General features: G+C 36.7%; 2 protein-coding genes across 2 annotated transcripts; one reads left to right on the top strand and one right to left on the bottom strand.

Annotated features, from left to right (window-relative positions):
- Positions 1 to 3,541: 3,541 nt before the first annotated feature.
- Positions 3,542 to 5,475, top strand: LOC126372145 (fibroin heavy chain-like). Its single transcript, XM_050017762.1, has 3 exons — positions 3,542 to 3,611; positions 3,939 to 4,954; positions 4,994 to 5,475. The coding sequence occupies exons 1-3, from the start codon at positions 3,542 to 3,544 to the stop codon at positions 5,432 to 5,434; spliced, it is 1,527 nt and encodes a 508-aa protein (XP_049873719.1). The 3' UTR covers positions 5,435 to 5,475.
- A 148-nt stretch (positions 5,476 to 5,623) lies between these two features.
- Positions 5,624 to 20,944, bottom strand: LOC126372005 (probable peroxisomal acyl-coenzyme A oxidase 1). Its single transcript, XM_050017507.1, has 13 exons — positions 20,465 to 20,944; positions 19,958 to 20,117; positions 19,518 to 19,686; positions 19,115 to 19,238; positions 18,619 to 18,863; positions 18,211 to 18,371; positions 17,544 to 17,706; positions 17,030 to 17,220; positions 16,604 to 16,747; positions 16,182 to 16,287; positions 12,034 to 12,186; positions 6,235 to 6,351; positions 5,624 to 5,937 (listed from the first exon to the last, which is right to left on the bottom strand). Exons 1-13 carry the CDS (start codon positions 20,589 to 20,591, stop codon positions 5,794 to 5,796), a joined length of 2,004 nt encoding a protein of 667 aa, XP_049873464.1. The 5' UTR covers positions 20,592 to 20,944; the 3' UTR covers positions 5,624 to 5,793.
- Positions 20,945 to 21,593: the final 649 nt, after the last annotated feature.

Genomic DNA, 21,593 nt, shown 5'->3' with positions numbered 1-21,593 from the left:
TTGTGAAAATGTATAAGTGATGCTATTGTCTTGTCTTTGTTTGTGGCATCCTTTTATAATACATGATTTCTATTCTATTCTTAAACTAAATAAAATTGGAAAACGGTCAAGGGTGTGTCGGACAAAGATTAAACGTATTATAAGGTCTGTTATATTGGAGTGTTTTTGATAACGTAGGTACCTGGTTACTGACGTGATAATATTTTTAGTGTTACTTATTGGATTATTACATTTAAAAAAGTTAAAAAGAAAATTATTAAAAAAAAATAAACCGGCTTGTAAAAGAAACCAATGACATTTTGTTGAATACAATCTTAGATTTTAAATTCTGATGTCAGTGCAAATAGAAAGACGGTTGAACTGACGGTTGTTCCACCTACTGCCATATGTAATGTTACTATGGTGGAGCATTCGCAGGATTTCCAGGTAACAAAAGTTCTTGGTTATTTTTTTTAATTACTTTTTATTTTTTACATTTTTAATGTAATTAGATGTTGAGAACTTTAAGGGATGATTCACACCATAATTCTGAGTTGATATCAAGTGGATTTTTTTGTCGCAAAAGTATGGAACTGAAAATAAGTAATTTAAAAAAAAAAACAAATTTTCATGAACTTTCTAACAAGATATTCCACCTGCAATTCCAATTCTCAGAGTCATGATCTGAATCATCATCACTCAGTATTCGTTACGATGCCACTGACACCCTGTATTTTTACTATTTCTTGGGTTAGTATTTTTTATGACAAAGGAGAGAATTATTTTATTTATTTCATCATCATCATCAGCCGGAAGGAATGCTGTACATAGGCCTCCTCCAAGGCCCGCCACGATGATCATCATAAATCATCAGTATCAGGCGTCCCACTGCTGGCCACATGCCTCCCCTCAATCAACGGGTATGGAGCATATTCCACCACGCTGCTCCACTGCGGGTTGGTGGAGGTGTTTTTACGGCTAATAGCCGGGACCAACGGCTTAACGTGCCCTCCGAAGCACGGAATCATCTTACTTTTTCAGACAATCGGGTGATTCAAGTCTGAAAAGTCTGTACCAAACAAAGGACAGTCTCACAAAGTGATTTCGACAATGTCCCCATCGGGAATCGAACCCGGACTTCCAGATCATGAGCCTAATTCTCAACAACAATGATCGATCCGATTAATTTATCTATATTATTATTTATTGTTATGAAAATGAAATAGTTCACAGTCAACGGCGCTAGAGATAACATTATTTTGTTTAAGTTGCGAATTATTTCATTAGACCAGTTAATCTAGTCTACAGTTTTATTTAATGCTCTGGACCTAATACTTTTCTCAGCCAAAAGTACAAAAAACTATGTGGGACAATATAATGTATTCGCAAATTCAAGTCTTAAGAGTCTTAACATCAAAAGCTTATTGAAATAAATGGCTGTGGCAGTCGCCTAACGGTCTTTATTTTACGGAACTCTGAATATCACCTGAATTGGTAATTCAATTCTCAATTTATTAATAATAATTAATTAATATAATTAATTTTATTAACTTTTTATTTTTTTTATTTATTTTTTTATTTATTTATAGTGAATAATTCTAAAAAAGTACTTATTTTAAGCAAAAAATATACAAGTTGCTTATTTTGTTTGAAATTATTTATTACAATATCATACATCAGTATATACGGTCTACGCTATTCGTCCAAAAAATATAAGTTTAAAAACTAAAACGGAAAAATCACGCTTTAAAAAGTATGACACAAGAAAATATTTCTCTGAAAATTACTATTTGGAAGACTAAATAGATATTTAACTACTTAAATAGATTCTTATTGTATATATAATGTGTATTTTTTGACTGCTATTAATTACTTTACTCTATCATAGTATGCAAATAAATTTGATTTGTTAAAAGTAAATCATTTGGAAGATAATCAGATACGAGTAAATATTTTGTTTCATACTATTTAGAGCGTGATTTTTCCGTAGTTGGATTTTAGCTGACGGTTTTAGTTTTTAAACTTAACATATTTAAATTTATATTATATTGGTGATTTATTTATTAAAATAAAATAACGGCGTTACGTATTTTGTGCAAGATTTGAAGATAAAACCTATCTGAAACATGTCTGAGCAGTTACGTTATCAATTCAACTTAATTATCAAGTAAATACAAGAGAACGCGCAATCTTTTTTTTTTTTTGACGTGTCTTATTGTAGATTTGCTGCAGATGGCATTAACTACTTGGCCGGACAAATGGGGAGCGCTGAAGGCTCTCACCCGGTACAACGTTTAAGACAACAGGCCTGAGGGTGCCCAGTTGGGCGCGAACCTCGGCTCAGGGCGTCGTCTGAGAGGAAAAATATTTGAAAGAATTAATCGATCCTAGTGGGTCGATAGCGATAAGCGCTGAATGAGGGAAATCGTCGACCACGCCGGCGGGGTCGGTATCGGGGTCCTGGAACGCGCAATCAAAAACTCGTAATATGTATATATTTGAATAGTGCAAATTAAGCCCTTTCATTTGATACCCACCACTGTAACATTGGATTATTCTTTTTTAGTCCTCTGTTTATGTCCTCTAGAGAGCGCCATATTGAATTTGACGTGACATCAGATACCGGACAATGAAGACGCTTCTTGTGACACCTAAGTTGCATTCTGATAGGTGGTGTATAAGGTTGGAACATGCGTGTATATACACATACATACATATATATCTCTAATATACATTCATACATAATTATATACAAACACATAACCCTCCTTTTTGATTCGCCACAGTCGGGTAGAAGGTATTCCTGCAATGCACCGCCACTGAGAACCCTGGGCAAGGAAAGAAAACATCCCAACAACAAGGAACCATAATCAAAAACTATTTTAATTACATCCACACAGAACATAAAAAATATAAAACTTAATAGTTAGGTACTTACATACACATACATAAACTCACGCCCGTAATCCCAAATGGGGTGGGCAGAGCCACAAGTAATCAAAGACAACTTGCAGCCACTGTTGATACGAAGTCCTAAGATGGATATGATGAACCTTATGGTGATAAGGGATCAGCCTATCGCCCATAACATTAGTCCATCATGTTAGAGGACGCAATCCCTCTGTCGGTTTTTACGACATGCCCGGGAAGACAAGCAGCTGAACGTGTTCTATGTTTTTTATTTGCTCCCAGAACAGCATAGTTAGGTACTTACTTACTTAAAAAAAATGTTCTACATTATTATCAACGTAAGTATATAAATACTTAAGAATAGTACGATACTGGCATGGATACTCGTGAAAACCATAACTCTACTTTTATTTCGAGCAGTCGGATATATTTAAGTAGTGTACACATTAATCTTTGATTACAAGATTTATGGTGATCTATCAGATTAGCGATTTTTTCTAGGTGAAGTTCAAGGATTTTGGGTCAGTCGTGCGGATTAGTGCGCGGGAGTGGTGGAAACTAGTGGCTAGCGATTCAACTATATAAGCGCGGAGAAATGCTCTCACTGCATCCATTGATCCGCGTCGCTCTCATACATTCACTCACCTGCAAAATGGCAGCCAAATTCGTTGTCGCTGCGGCGGTACTCGCCCTCGCCCAGTGCAACCCCGTCCTTATAAACGGTGAGTCGAATAATAAATACTTACTGATATTTTTTTTCATATAGTTGACACTTTAGATTTCACAACAAATATTCGTTTTGAACAATGTATTGAACAACCTTTTTTGTTTACCAAATTATCACTTGAAATTTTTACTTAATTAAAATTACTTGACAATTCAAAAACCACATAATTTTGGTCTCTTAAGTGGTGTTTTAAGTGCTGCGCTTAATTTTATTTAAAACTGAGAACTATAAACTCTTTACATCACACATTACTTATTTTAACATTATTATAAATTCAAAATATAAACCGCAAATTAACCTATACTTATCTCTTTTCACACAGGAGTATTATACCGTGATGGACGCGGCTTCTCTATCGGGCAAGCATACAGCAGCAACATGGGTGGGCTCAGCCAGGCATCGGGCTCTGCCTCCAGTAACGGCGGCGTGGCACAGGGAGTGGCGCAGGCCTACAACAATGACGTCCTCCTCGCCTACCCTGTACAACCCATCGCCCAGACCTATGAAGTCCCCGCTCTCCCCACCTACGGCTCCGCTAAAGCTACCGCTCAGGCCCAGAATGGGCCCTACTACCCCGTGCCCGCCCCTGAGACGGTCATCGCCTACCAACAGAACTTTGAAGTCCCTGCCGAGATCAGCTACGAGATCCCCGCTCAGGGCCCCGTCTCCGCGCAGTCCTCTGCCATCATGAACGGCGGCTCTGACTCCTCCATCTCATCCGCCATCACCAACGGTGCCGGCGCGGCTCAGTCCTCCGCCCAGACTCAGAGAGGTGTCGGCAGCTACGGCCTCACTGCCTCCAACGCCAAGACTTCCGGCTCTGGCTTCGGCTCCGCCGCGTCCAACGCCAACAATGGCTACGGCTCCGCCGTCACCGCCGCCAGGACACAGGGAATGGGTGGTTTCGGCTCTGCCTCGTCCCAGGCTCAAGGAGCACTTGGTGCTGCCCAGACCACAGCCCAGACCCAGACTACCGGTGATTACGGTTCTGCCTCCTCCCTCGCTAACACCAACGCCGAAGACGCAGCCATCGTCGCCGCTAAGACCCAAGGCTACGGAGCCGGTTACGGATCTGCTTCCTCCAACGCTAACGTGAACGGCCAGTATGGCAGCGCCGCATCCTCTGCCAAGACCTCCGGTCAAAAATTCACCGGCTGGCGTTTTGGAACCCTGTATGACTCCCCTGCTGGTGCCCTTGCTCAGGCCAACACTCAGTCCGGCTTCGGTGCTGCTAAGTCTACCGCTCAGACATACGACGCTGGCTATGGCTCCGCCCTGTCTGCCGCTAATACTTACGGCGCTGACCTCGGATCTGCCAACGCCAACGCTAACGTCAACGCCGACGCCGGATCTGCCATCTCCGCTGCTAGAACCCAGGGTGCTGGCTACGGTTCTGCCAACTCTGCCGCCAACACCCAGGGCTACGGCTCCGCCCAGTCTCTGGCCAACACCAACTCTGGATTCGGTTCCGCCAAGTCCGCTGCCAACACTCATGGCGCTGGTTATGGATCTGCCAACGCTAACGCTGACGTCAACGGTGCCGGTTACGGCTCTGCCAAGTCTGCCGCTAACACTGGTATGGGATACGGCTCTGCCCTGGCAAACACCAACTCTGGTTTCGGTGTAGCCAAATCCAACGCTGTCAGCCAAGGATCCCTGTATGGTGGCAGGACCTCCGCTGACGCTCAGACCTCCGGCCTCGGATCCGCCTCGTCGTCTGCGAAGAGCCAGGGTCTGTCCGCTGGCTACAGGGTGGCCAACTCCGCCGCCAACACCCACGGCTTCGGCGCCGCTCACGCCAACGCCGCCAGCGCGTAAAAATCCAACCGGTTCTGATCACCGGCAAGCATCCACATCAAGACGACTTCCGGCGACTCCGAAAACTTGTCTTGATGTATTTGCATAGTAATTCGATAGCATTTATGATCTAATTTATTTATTTATTGTAGCAACCGTGTGTGAGTCAATGACTGAGGTGATATACCTACTTAATAAAGATTAATGAAGTTCAGCTTTTGTATTTTATTTATTGCTTCTTTATTATTTACAAATGAGTACTTAGGACTAAGAATATGGGTAACTAAAAAATCAATCATGAAAATACGTAAAAATATACAACAATATATTAAGTATTTAACAAAGTAGTTTTAAAGTAGCTTTGGTTTTCAAGTCTGTAATTACAGCTTTCCCCTCATGAAAGGCTTGAGGTACTTGTGGAAGCTGTCGTTGACGGGCTCCTTGTTGAGCGGACTCTTGAGGGCTTCCTCCATCAGACGCTCGTACACGCGCCCGTCGTGCGCGCCCAGGGTAGAGTTCAGGATCTGAAAAAATAACCAATTTGGAAACTATTCGAACAATTTACAACCCATCACTATTTGATCCTAGAGTAGGAGTAAAGAAAATCGAAATATGCGTTCAGCTACTTATCTTCCAGCGTATATCCTAAAGCGGATTGTGTCCTATGTATTTTGAAGGAATCAAATATTATACGCGCGATAGGCTGGATATCTGTCACCATACTATTCGTTATATCTAAGGACTTCAACACCTGAAAGTTGAGAAGACCACAGGCCAGATTTTGTTTCTAAACCTGTAGGGAGATTATCCAAAATACAAACCTCATCCTTAAAGTCATATGCATCGACCAGCCCCACAGCATTTGGTCGTATTAGCTCTAGTAGCTCCTCGTACCTATTCTGAAGGTCTCGCACGTCCGTTTGCGATATCGGAGTATACTGTAAAAGAACAAAAGTGTCATTGTAGTTACAGGAATCAAAATATTTATGATTATGAAATAATTTCAGATGGTTCAGTGTTTCTGAACGATATGGATCGGCACTGTAGTCAGTGCCGGTTTACTTCTCAAAGGGAAGTTTTGGTTGGATCCTCGGTAGTAGACTTGCACTAATGAGTTATTTTTTTATCGTAAATGCAATTTTTACTCTACTCTCTCACTCTTTTTTTTTGGCTCCATTATAGACTGCATTATGGCTCACCACATATCACGTTGGTCTAACAGAAAGCTAGGTGAAAGGGTGTTCCGTTCATCGGTGGATGTACGTCTCACTAGCCCAATTGAGAATGTATTCGTGCTTATGGTATGTTATGGAAAACATTTAAAACTGTGTACGTTGGGGAAGATGCGTGTTTAGTTCCATAAAATTGAACATCAAAACTTAAATAACAGCTGACGACAACCGTCCAAGAGATTTAACAAATAGACAAAATAAGTGCTGTAAAATTTTGCAAGTCATAATAAAAACTTAATACTTCCAATATTACAAGTCACTGTGCGAAGTACACCAGAGGCCCTACCGGGTAAGACGAAGCCGATTCAGGATTGCAATGAACTTCGGAAATTACCCGGTACCAAATGCCGAACTTCAATTTATCTAAATCGTTTTCAAGTCGCCGAAATTCGGCGAATAGGCTACTTAACAATTTCTGGATAAGTATTTTAAAAAATACAAACGTTTATTTCATACCTCTTAAAATATTTTATTTTCTCGTAAAAGGTTTATATACTGAATAGAAAAAAAAAACTTTTCTTCATTAATTTCAAATTTGGCGCGAAAACGTGACATTTTGCCCAGCGACGTCACATTTCAATAAGCAAAGAAAACAGTAAAAGTTTTTGTTTATTTCGTGAAATGTGACGTCACACGAAACTCAAACATGGCCGCCCGTGTTTCGGGTCTTTTAACACACAGATAAAAAATCGCATTCTTATTTTGTAAAAATAAAATATTTAAAAAATAAAAGAAACTTGGATAATTAGCTTAAAATAATTAACTACCATATCCGACATACTTCATATTTTATTTTTACAACTGTCAAGTAGCCAATTTATTTATTTATTTATTTATAAAGTACAAACACATCACAAAAGAAACCGACAGGGGCCCAGACTGGGCCAAAACAGTGTACCGCTTTTAATCACCCCGATAAACGGAATCGCTCAACAATATCGTAGACTGTAATGGTAATAACAGTAACCCCCATGGTACAGTAATAACCGGTCGCGATAGCAATCGATCTATTATTGACACAAGGAAGATGGTTCCATTAGCCCAGCTTGCGAATCAGACCTCGAATGTTGACCTCATAACTGGAAGTAAAGTTTCAACTAACTGTACGGGTACACTACGATGACTCATTTGATTTGTTATGGGTCATTTCTTTGTTTTTTTTTTTAACATAAAAAGTGACTGTTTTGGTTAAGAGTAGGTACTTACTCGATATAATGAGAATGTATCTAGCCAAATGATGTTGATTAAACGAGTGGTTTAGGATTAAATTGACTCGTTGTTAAGACAGGTTGCAGATTTTTAGGGTTCCGTAGGTACCTAAAGGGTAAAAAACGGGACCCTTTTACTAAGACTCCGCTGTCCGTCCGTTCATCTAACTGTCACCAGGCTGTATCACAAAAACCGTGATAGTCAGATAATTGAAATTTTCACATATGACGTATTTTTGTTTCCACTATAATAACAAATACTAAAAAATAGAATAAAATGAATATGTAAGGGGGCTCCCATACAACAGACGTGATTTTTTTGCTCGTTTTGGTTTGATATTAATAACGGCAACATTTAGACGCCTCACATTTCATCACTTTAAAAATAAAGAATTAAATTAAAATTAAATTTATATTTTAACGGGGCTCCCATATAATGGTACGGAACCTGCATGCGCGAGCCTGACTCGCACTTGACCGGTTTTTTGTTACTAAATGTGCTTCATTCAACATTTGTTAGGTGCTTGACCGGTCAAGTGCATAACAAACACATAAGGTAATATACCTAAATGTAGTGTATGTAGGTAGGTATGGAAAGTGTTTACTTCTGGGGTGGCAAATAGATGAAATTTTCTATCCTAAATTGAATTGGGTGGGTGTGTCCTTAAATCATATATAAAGGTAACTGAACCAAAAATAAAACTTTACATGTTTTAATTTGATTAACATTTGATATAAAAGATTTTTCTCATTTAAAATAAACACCAAATAAATAACTTTTAATTTTTTATTTTTTTTTATTTTTAAATAACTGTATTGTATATAACATACAATACAGTCCATATTTCATAGTCTAAGTTAAAGAAAATAACCCGAATGTATTCTGTAGTTTATAAATAACTTGTAAATCATATTAAATAATAATTTGAATATAAATGTTTATTAAATTTCACTTCGCCTTTCGCGTTAGTATTATTTATAATATCCATAGAAACATATTTTAAATAATGTCTTCACGTTCTTAGAAACGAATAAATATTCAATATCATTAAAATAAAATCGGCAACGGGAGCGCTTGGATACAAAAATTTAAATTTAAATTTATTTGTTCCGGCATGCGGCATTAGGTATTTTATTTTACGATAAGCTGCAAAAGTCCAATCAGTTTCTTCCAAGTAATAAATTAAATGGTTGCACTTAAGACCTCCTGGTTACAATGTCATTTCTGTAGTAGACCAAAAACACCTACAAAAACATAAATTTTATAATTAAGTATGGCAACTAATGGTTCATAATTTCACCACTGTTTACAAATAATTATCTGGGCTTAGTGACTGAACTTTTGTTCTTTGAATGCACCTACTTGCCTTGACTGTTGTTTACCACGTTACGGCGCGACGGTATTTCTTCTATTTGTATCATCTCCATTTAAATATCAACCTTTAGAGTCATGGATACCGAATACTGTGGAGGCTGATATCCGCGCACGGAAATGGCGGTGGATTGGTCATGTCATGTGGAACACCCGTCCCGACGAGCTCTGATAAAAGGGGGCGACCTGGCGACGCTCGGTTGACCGGGAATTAAAAACTCTCGGCATATCATGCGAGCAACCAACAGAGGCAAAAGATCGCGACGTTTGGAAATCTGTTATTCGAGTCCTTCATCTCAACAGGGGATAAAAGAATTAGAAGAAGAGTCATAGATAGCATTTTTAAACTCTTAGATACCCGTCACTTTATAGGAGGTGTTCTATTTCAAACAGAAGGACAGTCGTATAGATAGTGTGTAGTTCATTAGATAACTTACAGACACTTTCTTTCTATAAGTACGAAGTCCTAAAATAAATAGACATATAAATAGTTCAGTCCATTATAATGATCTAACATATTATAATGGACACTACCCCTCTATTGGTTTTTACGACATGCCTAGGGAGATACGTAAATTATTATCTTTATTAATTATTTAGATTTATTTACTTGTTAATTTATTAAATAAATTAATATTAAATAAATCTTAATATACATATAATAAAGTTACATTATGATTATAATAATTCGATATTTATTATATTATATATTCGATTCAATGTTTAATAAGGACGGAGTTGCACTGAGTGAGCAACAGCTACGAGAACGAATTTAGCTGCCACTTTCCTGTAGTATAAGTTAATCCTGGATTGAACCCACAACCTTTGAAGTGAATTGTTGCATCAAGGTCATTTAACAAAGTTTTTGATACAAACATGGAAAAAAAGCAAGCCGTTTCTTCAGCAGTTTGTCGCATATAATTTGGAGGTTTGGAAATACCAGTAGTTGATACCGTTATTGGCAAGTTGTTCTAAATATAATATCCGCAACTAATAAAGAAGTTTTATAGATCAAGTTTATGAAAATACGAGCACGGTGATGTCATTTTACCATTAGTGTTAAAAAAGATGTCTTTTAATTAGGGGACAGTGAACTATTAACAGCTGTTTTTCAATCTTTACATCAGGATTTACGACAGTATCGACTTTCAATTACTTACAGAAACATCCTACCTGAACGGAACTATTTACATTATTACTTTAATAAAATATAAATAAAAGATGTGTTGCTAAAGAGTTTTTGTTTCTCTTCGGTCATGACGAGTGTATTTTTACTGACATACCCTATAGTTAATAGTATTGTATACGTATTGTATTATACTCTACACTTGCTATAGATCGGACAAAAAGAAAAATGAATATATGTTCAGTGATATGTATTTGTAGATATATAGATTCGAAAGTAGAATTCGCGTAACGAGACTTAAGTCCCGCGGATTTAAATGAAACTAAGTAAGTAAATAACATGTCAAATAATATGCAATTATAGCGATGAGGGACTACCTTCGTTCAAGCTCTATATTTTATCAAAAAAATAATATTTACTAAAAAATATATATATAATAAATAAATTTTACTACAGCAGTAGTGAATATCGTAATGAGACTGATTTCAATTTTAACTGTAGGTACTAACATTAAGTTATGTTTTTTCTGGTTTCTAGTTTTCTTTTCTAGTGTTCATTCTGTTTAGCCTATTTTAATTTTTTTCCTACTCTCTTTTAAACATGAAAGTGTATATTATTTAAATCTCCGTAACTCGCCAACTTGATACACCATCATACATAACATAATATAACATAGCTCACAGCCCAATGGGCTAGTCAGAGGTACATCCATCGTAAGATGATCTAAGTATCTACACCTCACCGAGCTTTCTGTTAGACCGATGTAAAAAAAGCTGAAAATAAAGTTGGTGAACGAATTTAAGCGAAACAAATCAAGCGTTTATAGGATCATCCATTCATGCCTGTTTTTGCTTGCAAGATACGATAGATACGAAATGGGACAAAAAATGAAGAGATAATAGGCAATTATTGATAGCTATCAACCTCCGAACCGAAGTGGAATAAATAGTAAAAAAAACATAACCGCTAGGTGAACCATATTCTAAGTTATTAAGACTATTCGTTCAATGCACTGTAATTGAAATCGCGTGCAACAAAACCACATTCGATGTAGCTGTGCTCAATTTAAAAGGATTTCGTATCAACAGTGGCTGCAAGTTGTCTTTTACTTGTGGCTCTGCCCACCCCTTTAAGTGTTACGGGCGTGAGTTAATGTATGTATATAATTCAATATTTTTATGAAAACATTATGTATGTACGTAAAAATGTATCTCTCCTTCCGAGAAACTGTGAGAGGCATACTTACAATACAAGAAATAAAAATAAAATTGCTATTAAAAATTCTAGATTAAGTAAATTAAATTCATCTTTTTTCGGGTTAAGTAAACGTTTTTAAAATAAAATACCAGATAATATTTTAAATTTGTCAGAAAATAAATTTAAAGCTCATGTGAAGCTTACTTCATGTAAAAAAGCTTATTATAAGATTAATGAATTACCTAATGATAAAAATGTCTGGTATTTAATGTGTCCCTCTAGTTATTAAATAACTGGTAATGTATTATACCCTCATTGATTTAAAAGATGTGTTGCTGTTACAGTTTCTTGACATTTTTTCTCCTTAGCCATAACACCTTGCGAAATGACGTAAATTCAAAAATGTTACATTGACCCCCAACAAGTTTATCCATGATAATTACGTTGAATAAATGATTCTGATTTATAATGATATGTTTACTCACCAGTAACAGATCGCCAACTTTCTCCAGCGCCCAGTATACGCAGTACATCTCCACGAGTTGACGGAGGACCCTCCTCAGAGGCTGCGAGAGGGAAGCAGTCCTCCTGTCAGTCTCGCGCTTGTATGTGGCTAGGACGACCGCTCGGCAATGGGCCTGGAGAGGGACAGTAAATTTAATTGCACACACATAATAATTAATAAAATATTTTAATTCTGATAATCAAATAGTAGGTACTAAAAAAAATAATAATAAAAAACAGAATGTTAATCCACCACAGGCTTCGTCAGTGTAATTAATTATAAAATTAAGTAATATATTTTTTTTTATGTTATGGGCGATAGGCTGATCCCTTATCACCATTAGGTTCATCATATCCAGCTTACGACATCGTATCAACAGTGGCTGCAAGTTGTCTTTGATTACTTGTGGCTCTGCCCACCCCATTAGGGATAACGGGCGTGAGTTTATGTATGTATGTATGTATATTTCTTTTAATTTTACACATTTGAATTATTTTACCACCTTTTTGTATTTTATGTGTTCTCGCAAATAAATTGATTTGGTTTGATTTGATTTGATTTGCACACTGGAGCCATGAAGAGTAAAATGTACATAATATGAAAATTACACAAACACAGACAGAAAGCTCGGTGAGATGTGGATACTTAGTTCATCTTGCGATAGATGCACCTCTGACTGTCAAAAAAAAATAATTCAAAAATATTTATTTTTCAAAATTGGCTTACAAAGTTAGCGCTTTTTGAATGTCAAAAAAATAAATTACATATTATGTAACTAGCTGTAAAACTACTAACTGTCCCATTTGGGATATTGTCGTGAGCTTATGTTATGAGTTATGAAAAATCTTACTAGGACGCGACCGCAGCTCTTATCAAGACGGGACGAGCATGTTATACCACCGTATTTAAATAGGTACATACATACATACATAAACTCACGCCTATTTCCCACCGCGGTAAGCAGAGACTATGGAATTCCACTTGCTTCAATCCTGACACACTTCTCATGCTTCCTCCACATTCATAAATCGTTTCATACACGCCCGCCGGTTCAGAGTAGATCGTCCTAAACCTTTTCTAAGGACATCTCCAATTTGTACTGTATTTACATAATATAAACCTTATTTAAATAATATAAAAAAATGCACCTTAAAAAGAAAAAATATCGTCAGCTTATGCGTTATTAATTAAGTAATCTGAGCGGGTATCCTTATCTTGGCCATGCGTTTTGTTTTTTTTTTTCGTTATTATACCGATATAATGACGAGATATATCGTTTTATCGATCGATTGACCTATTTTTTATTAATCCATCAGACTAGTCAGACTGAAGACTAGAAAAGAAAACTAGAAACTAGAAAAAACATAACTTAATGTTACTACCTACAGGGGGGTTAAAATGGCCATCTAAGAAAGCAATATTGCAATTTGACACATGCGCATATAAAAGTAAGTGCGCGATGCAAACAAATATCCAAAAAACAATATTGCTTTCTTAGATGAATTGCTTCGATGAGGCCATTTTAACCCTACTGTACTGCAGTATAGTGACCTAGGCTGTATCTATGTGTACATTGTAATTATACGTACACTTGCAGGGATAAAAAACTAACAATGCAAATATCCTAGACATTTAGTAAAAAAAACAGTTAGCGGATCACGTCTTCTTGATCATTATAAATAGAACCGTAAGCTTGACCAGTTACCTACTTGTCTACAACAAATCACTGTCTAATGTACAGTGCATCATATTTACAGGGTGTTAGTGACATCGTAACGAAAACTTTGAGAGGTGATTGAGGCCATGATTCTGAGTTGATATCAAGTGGAATTTTCCGTCGCAAAAGTATGGAACTGAAAATAATTTAAAAAAACACAAAAAAAATTAATGAATACCTATTCAGACTGAAAATTCCACTTGATATCAACTTGGAATCATGGTCTGAACCATCCCCCTCAGTATTTGTTACGGTGTCACTAACACCCATACCTACTTGTATGGCTACTGTATGTACTTGTGCGGGGTGTAAGTGATATCGTAAATAATCGTAATGAATACTGAGGTGGATGATTCAGCTGATTATTCTGAGTTAATATCAAGTGGGCTTTTCCATCGCAAAAGTAAAGAATTGAAAATAATTTAAAAATACAATTAAAAATAAATCATGAATTTTGCGACGAAAAATTCCAGAATCATGGTCTGAATCATCCCCATGAGTATTCGTTACGATGTCACTAACACCCTGTATTTATTAGATATAAATTACTATAGTAGTAACATATTAGTGTTAATTCTTGCAGACACCATCTAATTTTATTTTAAGTTATACTTGTTATTTATCCGCCGAAAAGTAAAAAACGGGCGATTAACAGCTGTCAATTCTAAATAATATCTGGCTGGTATGCAACTCGCTTGACACGTCAAACTCACGAACTGTCAACTTTTTTAGAGGGCTAAAATGTACGTGTATTCCATTTTATGCTGTCGATTGCTCGTTCCTTACTTTTTCGGCGGATAAGAAAGGTACTTATAACTTAAAATAAAATTAGATGGTGATTGCCGGAATTAGCACCAAAATATAAGAACATCAATGCATACTTAAATCAAATACATATACTTAATCAATTACACAGAATTAAGATTTGCGTGTGCCTTTTAAAATAATATATTTAAAGTAAAGATAAAAAAACTGGAAACGATACTAATGGATACCTCTCACACATTTAAAACGATAAATTATTAACTCACTAATAAAGTTATCATGCTGAATAAATTATAAATCAAGGAACCATGTTCTTCTAAATTTATTAACTTATAAAGCATTTCTAAAAACATTAATAACGGGAGGTACCGTAATATCTATAGAATATTAGATTTTTTTTGAAAACATTTAGCACCTATCTATCACTATTAATTCGCGTGTAAATGCTAATCATTGTCGTCATTTCTTCTTAACGCCAAAAACGGTGACAGATTTGGATCAAAAAGTTTTGATAGAGACGGGATTTTTTTATTGAAACAAGTTAGTTGCATTTTCAATCGTACGGCATCTCACCCTGGAATTCCATTCCTATACTGCCCTTCCACTCCGTTCAAGCGAATACGTCTTCACTCATATCTTTTATCTTTCACACACGAATCTTGCATCTCTGCCTCACATGCCTGTCTCTCTCTTACTCGTTTATCTTATATTATCTTACTCTTTTACCTACACTTTCATACATACATAACATAAACTGCCTATATACGTCCCACTGCTGGGCACAGGCCTCCCCTCAATCAACCGGAGGGGGTATGGAGCATACTCCACCACGCTGCTCCACTGCGGGTTGGTGGAGGTGTTTTTACGGCTAATGGCCGGGACCAACGGCTTAACGTGCCTTCCGAAGCACGGAATCATCTTACTTTTTCGGACAATCAGGTGATTCAAGCCTGAAAAGTCCTTACCAAACAAAGGACAGTCTCACAAAGTGATTTCGACAATGTCCCCATCGGGAATCGAACCCGGACCTCCAGATCTTGAGCCTAACGCTCTAACCACTAGACCACGGAGGCTGTTGACTTTCATACATATCACATTAATATTTTAATTTTACTGTTATTACAATCGATCAATCCATCATTATCAGTCTATCAAATCCTGTCTAAACGTAACGGACTAATTACATTGGTAACCCAACACTGGGTTCATCAGATCATTGATAGAAAAAAGATACACAAAAAATATGTTTAAGCGCCACTTATGACTATCTAGGTAACTATAACGGACTCTTTAAATAAATTGCATGCACATTTTTGTCTAGTTTATCTAGGCGCACTAAAAGCGACGAATTATTTTCGAGCAAGTTAAGCTTATTCCTATCTCAGTAAGAATTTTACCTGTTTTATTATACACGTGAAGTTCTCTTCTATTTGTCTTTGTTTGTAATTTTGTATTTCCTATGTGTGCAATAAAGTATTTGTTGTATTATTTTCACAATAAAGCTAAGTCAAGACGATGTTTTGACACAGTTCGGCTCGACCATCATAGACGTCGCTTGCGATGGATGTACCTCTGACTATCCCAATTGGATATACTTAATCGTGAACTTATGTTAAAAATATGTCTTAATATGAGTCTCTACATACCTCTGAAGCAGCAACTAACTGAATGGATGCTCTGTTCCATGCATCTTCCGGTGACATACCGGATTTCCTGAACTTATTGATGCTGGCCACGGTTGACGCCAACTTTCTGCAAAAACACATAAAGTTACAAAAAAAATCTTAGGTTGTTACAAATAAAAAAGACAATACCCGAACAATAATACTTTGACATCAATTTTAAACATCTCTCTAAGGACGTGGGGATTACAAAAAAAGGCCACATTAATGCAATTCATCTAAAAAGCAATGTTGCAATTTTTCATATGCGCATATAAAAGTAAGTGCGCATTGTCACCTAATATCGAATAGCAATATTGTTTTCTGAGATGAATTGCAACAATGTAGCCATTTTAACCCCCCAGTACATTCAATCATAATTAATATGACAGGTCCTAGAATCGTACCCTGCGGCAACCTTCTGGAAGGCCTGTACGATGCCTTCAATAGAGCCGTCCCATTTCTGAAGCGGTGTCTTGTCATCCAGGTATGACATAATAGGACTCAATTTCTGTCCTTTCGCAGCCTGGTCCCATGCCTTTACGAGCGACCTGTGAAAAAAAAACTAGATGCACTAATAGAAGAGATAATGTTATTAAACGTGGAAAGCTTTTGTGAAACCATAATTTCAAAAATATCTTTAAAATGTGATCAGTTATTCAATAATTTATTTTATGACAAAATTAGTGTAGATATGAGGTTTAATACCATCGAAACTATTTTCAGATTAATAAATAGACCAACAAGAATAAAGATGCTCTTGAAACCGACAAGGAAGCCAATTTTTAGTATATTTTTTTAAATCGAACACTACTTGGCTAATAGATAGTTACCTAGCAGTCTGCAACATAAGCACGGTGAACTCCCCCTCATAAGTGTAAGCAGCAGCCACCAAACCATAGGTCTGCGGCAGGTTGGAAGACAACATATATCCATGACCACCACACGCCGTTCGACACTTCTCCGTCATAGCAAGGGCATCCATTGTGCTCACTGCCTTAAGGCAGCAGGATATTGAATGCAACTGGAACAAAGGATTGTTAATATTACGCAAAACATATGAATTATATTTAACAGACACTAAATCATTCTTAAAGCCCCTAAGGATTTATCAGGTATTGTGACGCTGACTCTAGAAATAAAGAAAATAATATCGTCGATTGAACATAGAACGTGCTCGTTTTTTAAAGTCGATTAAAAAATAATCTCAGGAAAGACGAGCTGTTTTTGCGACCCCTTGGTTTCACTTATGGCCGTTTACGATTTTACTACGCGATTTTCAGTAAGTATGAGTTCAGTCAGTGTATTTTCAGTGAGTAAGATGGTGTGACATATGAACTGCAATACCTCAGGTAAATGATCAGATTTGCCAGCCTCAATTTCGCCAATGACTTTTGAGTACAAATCCCACAACCACTGGGCTGTGGTACTATAAGCATAGCTAGAAGCAACGGCGATGAACAACTTATGCTGCTGAGTGAGGTAATCCATGATTTGTGGCTCTGGTTCCCTGGAAACAAACACCTTTTGTCAGATATTTTGACAAAAAATATTCATACTCATACTAAATACGTATTCTTTCGTAAGAGAAGCCTGAACTGTTATTCAACTCCGCAATAGTTCTTTAAAGTACCTCTCTTGAATCTTTGATGAAACATCATTATTTATTTACTAGGTGCAACTAACATTCAGATAAGACTTCTACGCTTTCGTAGATTATCAATAGAGTTACTTGTAAAATTACTATCTTATCGCAACTCTGCAATTTAAACATCGCTGCCCTAATTTTACTCATCGCTGATTGGTTTATACATATATTACCTACTTCTAATGATATTTTAATTCTTTTGACGGATAACAAAGAAAATATTGTAAAATCTTATACCCACACTATCAGAATTACCGAATAACAAGCATCAAATAACAGCAGCTACAGTTAATAAAATCAACGAGCCGCGGATGAGATAGCTGATAAAATATTGTCGAAAATATTCATCCTCGTTAAAATACTTACCCTGGTTTGGGTTGGGATTGCCTCCTTATTGCAGCGTATCTGATGGCAATAGTAGCAGCCTTCGCAAGTAGATTGGCCATTGCATTGACCACTACTACTCGTACGAAGACCATAGTGCCATAAGTCAGTTTGGAATCGCCGGTAACTTTAAAGGTGCCATCCTGAAAACATTACAATAAATCTTAAATAGATGCGTTTTTGGGACTACCGACAATTAGAGTTGATGCTAGAAGTCATGAAACACTTTAAGCATTTAGGACAAATCAAAATATCTATTTAACTAAAATCAATATATAATAAGAACAAAGCAAGGAGAAACCAAAAAGACAACTCCAACACATTCAGGAAGCATGCCAAACTTCTACTATCCAAACACAGGTTAGCCAACCAGTATAAATCAATATTTGCCTTAGAAACTTGAGCATTCTTCATAAGCATCCAATCTCTAGGTATCCTGTGATTGTCGAAGCCCAGAAAACCGTTATTAACAGTGTTATATCCTAGTTTAGCCCCAATCTCTCCAACTTTGATCCCGGGAAGAGGCATGTGGGTCTCTTCGTCGCGCACTTGCACCAGGAAAGGCTGCATGCCGCAGTGTTTCCCCTGGGTGTAGAGTTGGGCCATCACCACGCAATAGTTTACTGTGTGACCCACTGGAAAATGAATATTGATTTTATTAGTTGGTCCTCTATCGTTTGAACATTGACTCATGCTAGCTTATTTTCTTGTATCAAGGTCACTAGGCAAGGCTTAAAAGATTTCTAGGCCGCTTTATGAAGTTGATTATCACTCTCCATTTCTGTCAAGGTTATTAAACTAGACTAACAGGAGTTCTGAGAGAATAGGTTTTGCAAATTACTTTGGGCTCTAACAGAATTTTGTTGAACAAAATTCTGCCACTTACAATTCCCAGGCCACCATTTGTAGGAAGTGAGAGTGGGGCTATGCAACACGAACTCTTCAGTCTTGGGGTCGTATGTAGCTGTCGTCTCCAGCCCTCTGACAAACGTGCCGTGACCGAGTTCCGTCTAAAACAAGTTTAATGAATAAGGCATCAAAAATCTACAAAACTTCTGCAAATCGCTACCATGCCATCGTGTTCCTAGAGTTCTTCTTATAGTCGAACCTTTCCACATTTTTGTCTTGTTTTTAATCTGATATTCACTGTATGCTTTGTCAAGCAAATAGGAAAAGCGGTGAAAAGTTTCAAATAAAAAACTTTTAAATGTATATGCCTGAAGGTTCCAAATTACGCGAACGCATTGTCTTAGAATATTTTTTTTTCTGATAAATACATCAAAGGTTACCTGCGCATAACTGCCTAGAATTTCGTCGTTCATTGCCCTTTTCAACCAGTACGCCTTCTGCTTCTCATCAGCTTGTCCTATGAGAGTCGGCAAGAACATCCCGTAGTGTAGAGAGAATGGATTTGCATCTTTAAATACTGCAGATACCACGCGATTTTTAAACTTACTCCTGAAAATACATAAAACGCATAGTTTGCTATTCAATACTTTATGACAGACATATAATTTCATAATTCCATAGTGGCGGGCAAAACTATGAGGGACAAAAAATATAATTTGGTATTGTAGTCCTAAAGAATACGCTGAATCTTATGGCTACCAAGTCATCCTTTTCGAAAGACTATCTCTGATGTCATCTTGGAGTCAGACGCTTTTGATATTAAATAACAATTATTTATAAACAACCTGGCTAAACCAATAAGACTATTACTTCACCATACCTTGTTCTCTCAATTTCGCTCGCATTCGGATCTTCCATATCTTTGAGAATTTTAAACAGTATGACGCTCTTGCGTACAGCATTCTCATATTTCTCCTTATGACTGAGGTATTCTTCTGGCACTTCATCTAGAAGTCCCTTTACACTTAAGACTTTGGCCTCTGAAAATATATAAGTTATCTATTCTGTCAATCTTAATTCTTGATATGATAATATCGATAAACAATCAAAGTACAAAGATATAAACGCCTAGTGTAATGACATCACGCGATTTGTGGTGTTGAGAACATTTGCTCTAAGCTATTGATCAGGCTACTTTCCATTCAAAGTAAACAAATATCAGAATAATTATAATTTTATTTAAATCTGTTTTCCTGTCATACTTACTTAAATAAAAGTTTTTATTTAAACTTCTACTTTTCATATTAAAAATATTATGCCATATCGAAAGATTATACTTAATGAGTTGTTTTGAGAAAATTATTAGAAACTTCATTAAAATTCTTACCTAACTCTCTCCGTTCATGGGTTTCCTTGACACTTCCATCCAAATAATTTGTCAGTTCTTCAACATTGAAATCACATTTCTGTCTCTCTCTTTGTAGGTCTTCATTCACTTTTCCTTTCGAAACCATATTGTTAACCCACTTACGTTCTACTACAACAACGTTTCGCGCAAGACTGTCGTGTCTAAGAGCTTGGATGTTATTCGCGTTAATATCACAATCACAAAGTTTTACAATATTATAAATTCCTTGATAATTTATTATGAAATTAAAACAATAAAGTGCTTGCCAACGCCGTTGAGTGTGGGTTCAGAATGATAACAAGTTGTTTTGTTTGTAAAACTCGTTGTCGAGTAGATATGAATGTGGGATTGGTTCGTTGTACTGTTGTTATACTGTTTTTATGCAATTGTTGCCAACGATACTAGGTGCTAAGGAATATCTATAGCGATATGGAAGCTGATAAATGATTATTATCTCAATGTTCAAGGTACAACGTGTAATAAACTGTTTTATCGGAGTTTATCATGTAATCTGCTCGTGATCAAAGTTCAGCTAAACCTGTTTAGCGGACTTTGACCGCTTATATTAACGTTCGCGCTCTGTGTGACGATAAATGACCAGCGGAATAAAGATTGATTACATAAGCTGACATAAAACTAAGTAATAGATACATAGTTGTTGTACTTACAGAAAAATACAATTCATAATAAATAAGTTCTGTTTGTAAAGCATTAAAAAAATGTGTGGCATTAAATGTAAAATCTAAATTTATTTTAAATTAATAAGACCGTCGCAAAATTACGGTCATACTTGTTTATATACGATTATAGGTAATGTTTGGGGGAGGCCTATGCCCAGCAGTGGGCTTCGTACGTACGCCTGATGATGATGATAGGTATTGTTTACATTTACTTACATGGTGCAGCAGTTATCATATCAGTTTATTATCTATCTTGGGTTCTACCTGGTTTTGATGTGTGGGTGTAATTCATTCGTACCGTATCTTTGAGAGATATATAACTATTTGATACGATCTATTGAAAGTTTTAACAGTTTACCAACTGAGTGCGATTTAGACCTGTTTGTTTTGTTATAAAGTTTCCATGATGCGACAAAAAAATGCGAAAA

Source organism: Pectinophora gossypiella, chromosome 2 (assembly GCF_024362695.1).
Source record: "Pectinophora gossypiella chromosome 2, ilPecGoss1.1, whole genome shotgun sequence".
Taxonomy (NCBI): domain Eukaryota; kingdom Metazoa; phylum Arthropoda; class Insecta; order Lepidoptera; family Gelechiidae; genus Pectinophora; species Pectinophora gossypiella.
This window is presented reverse-complemented; position numbering and strand designations above follow the sequence as displayed.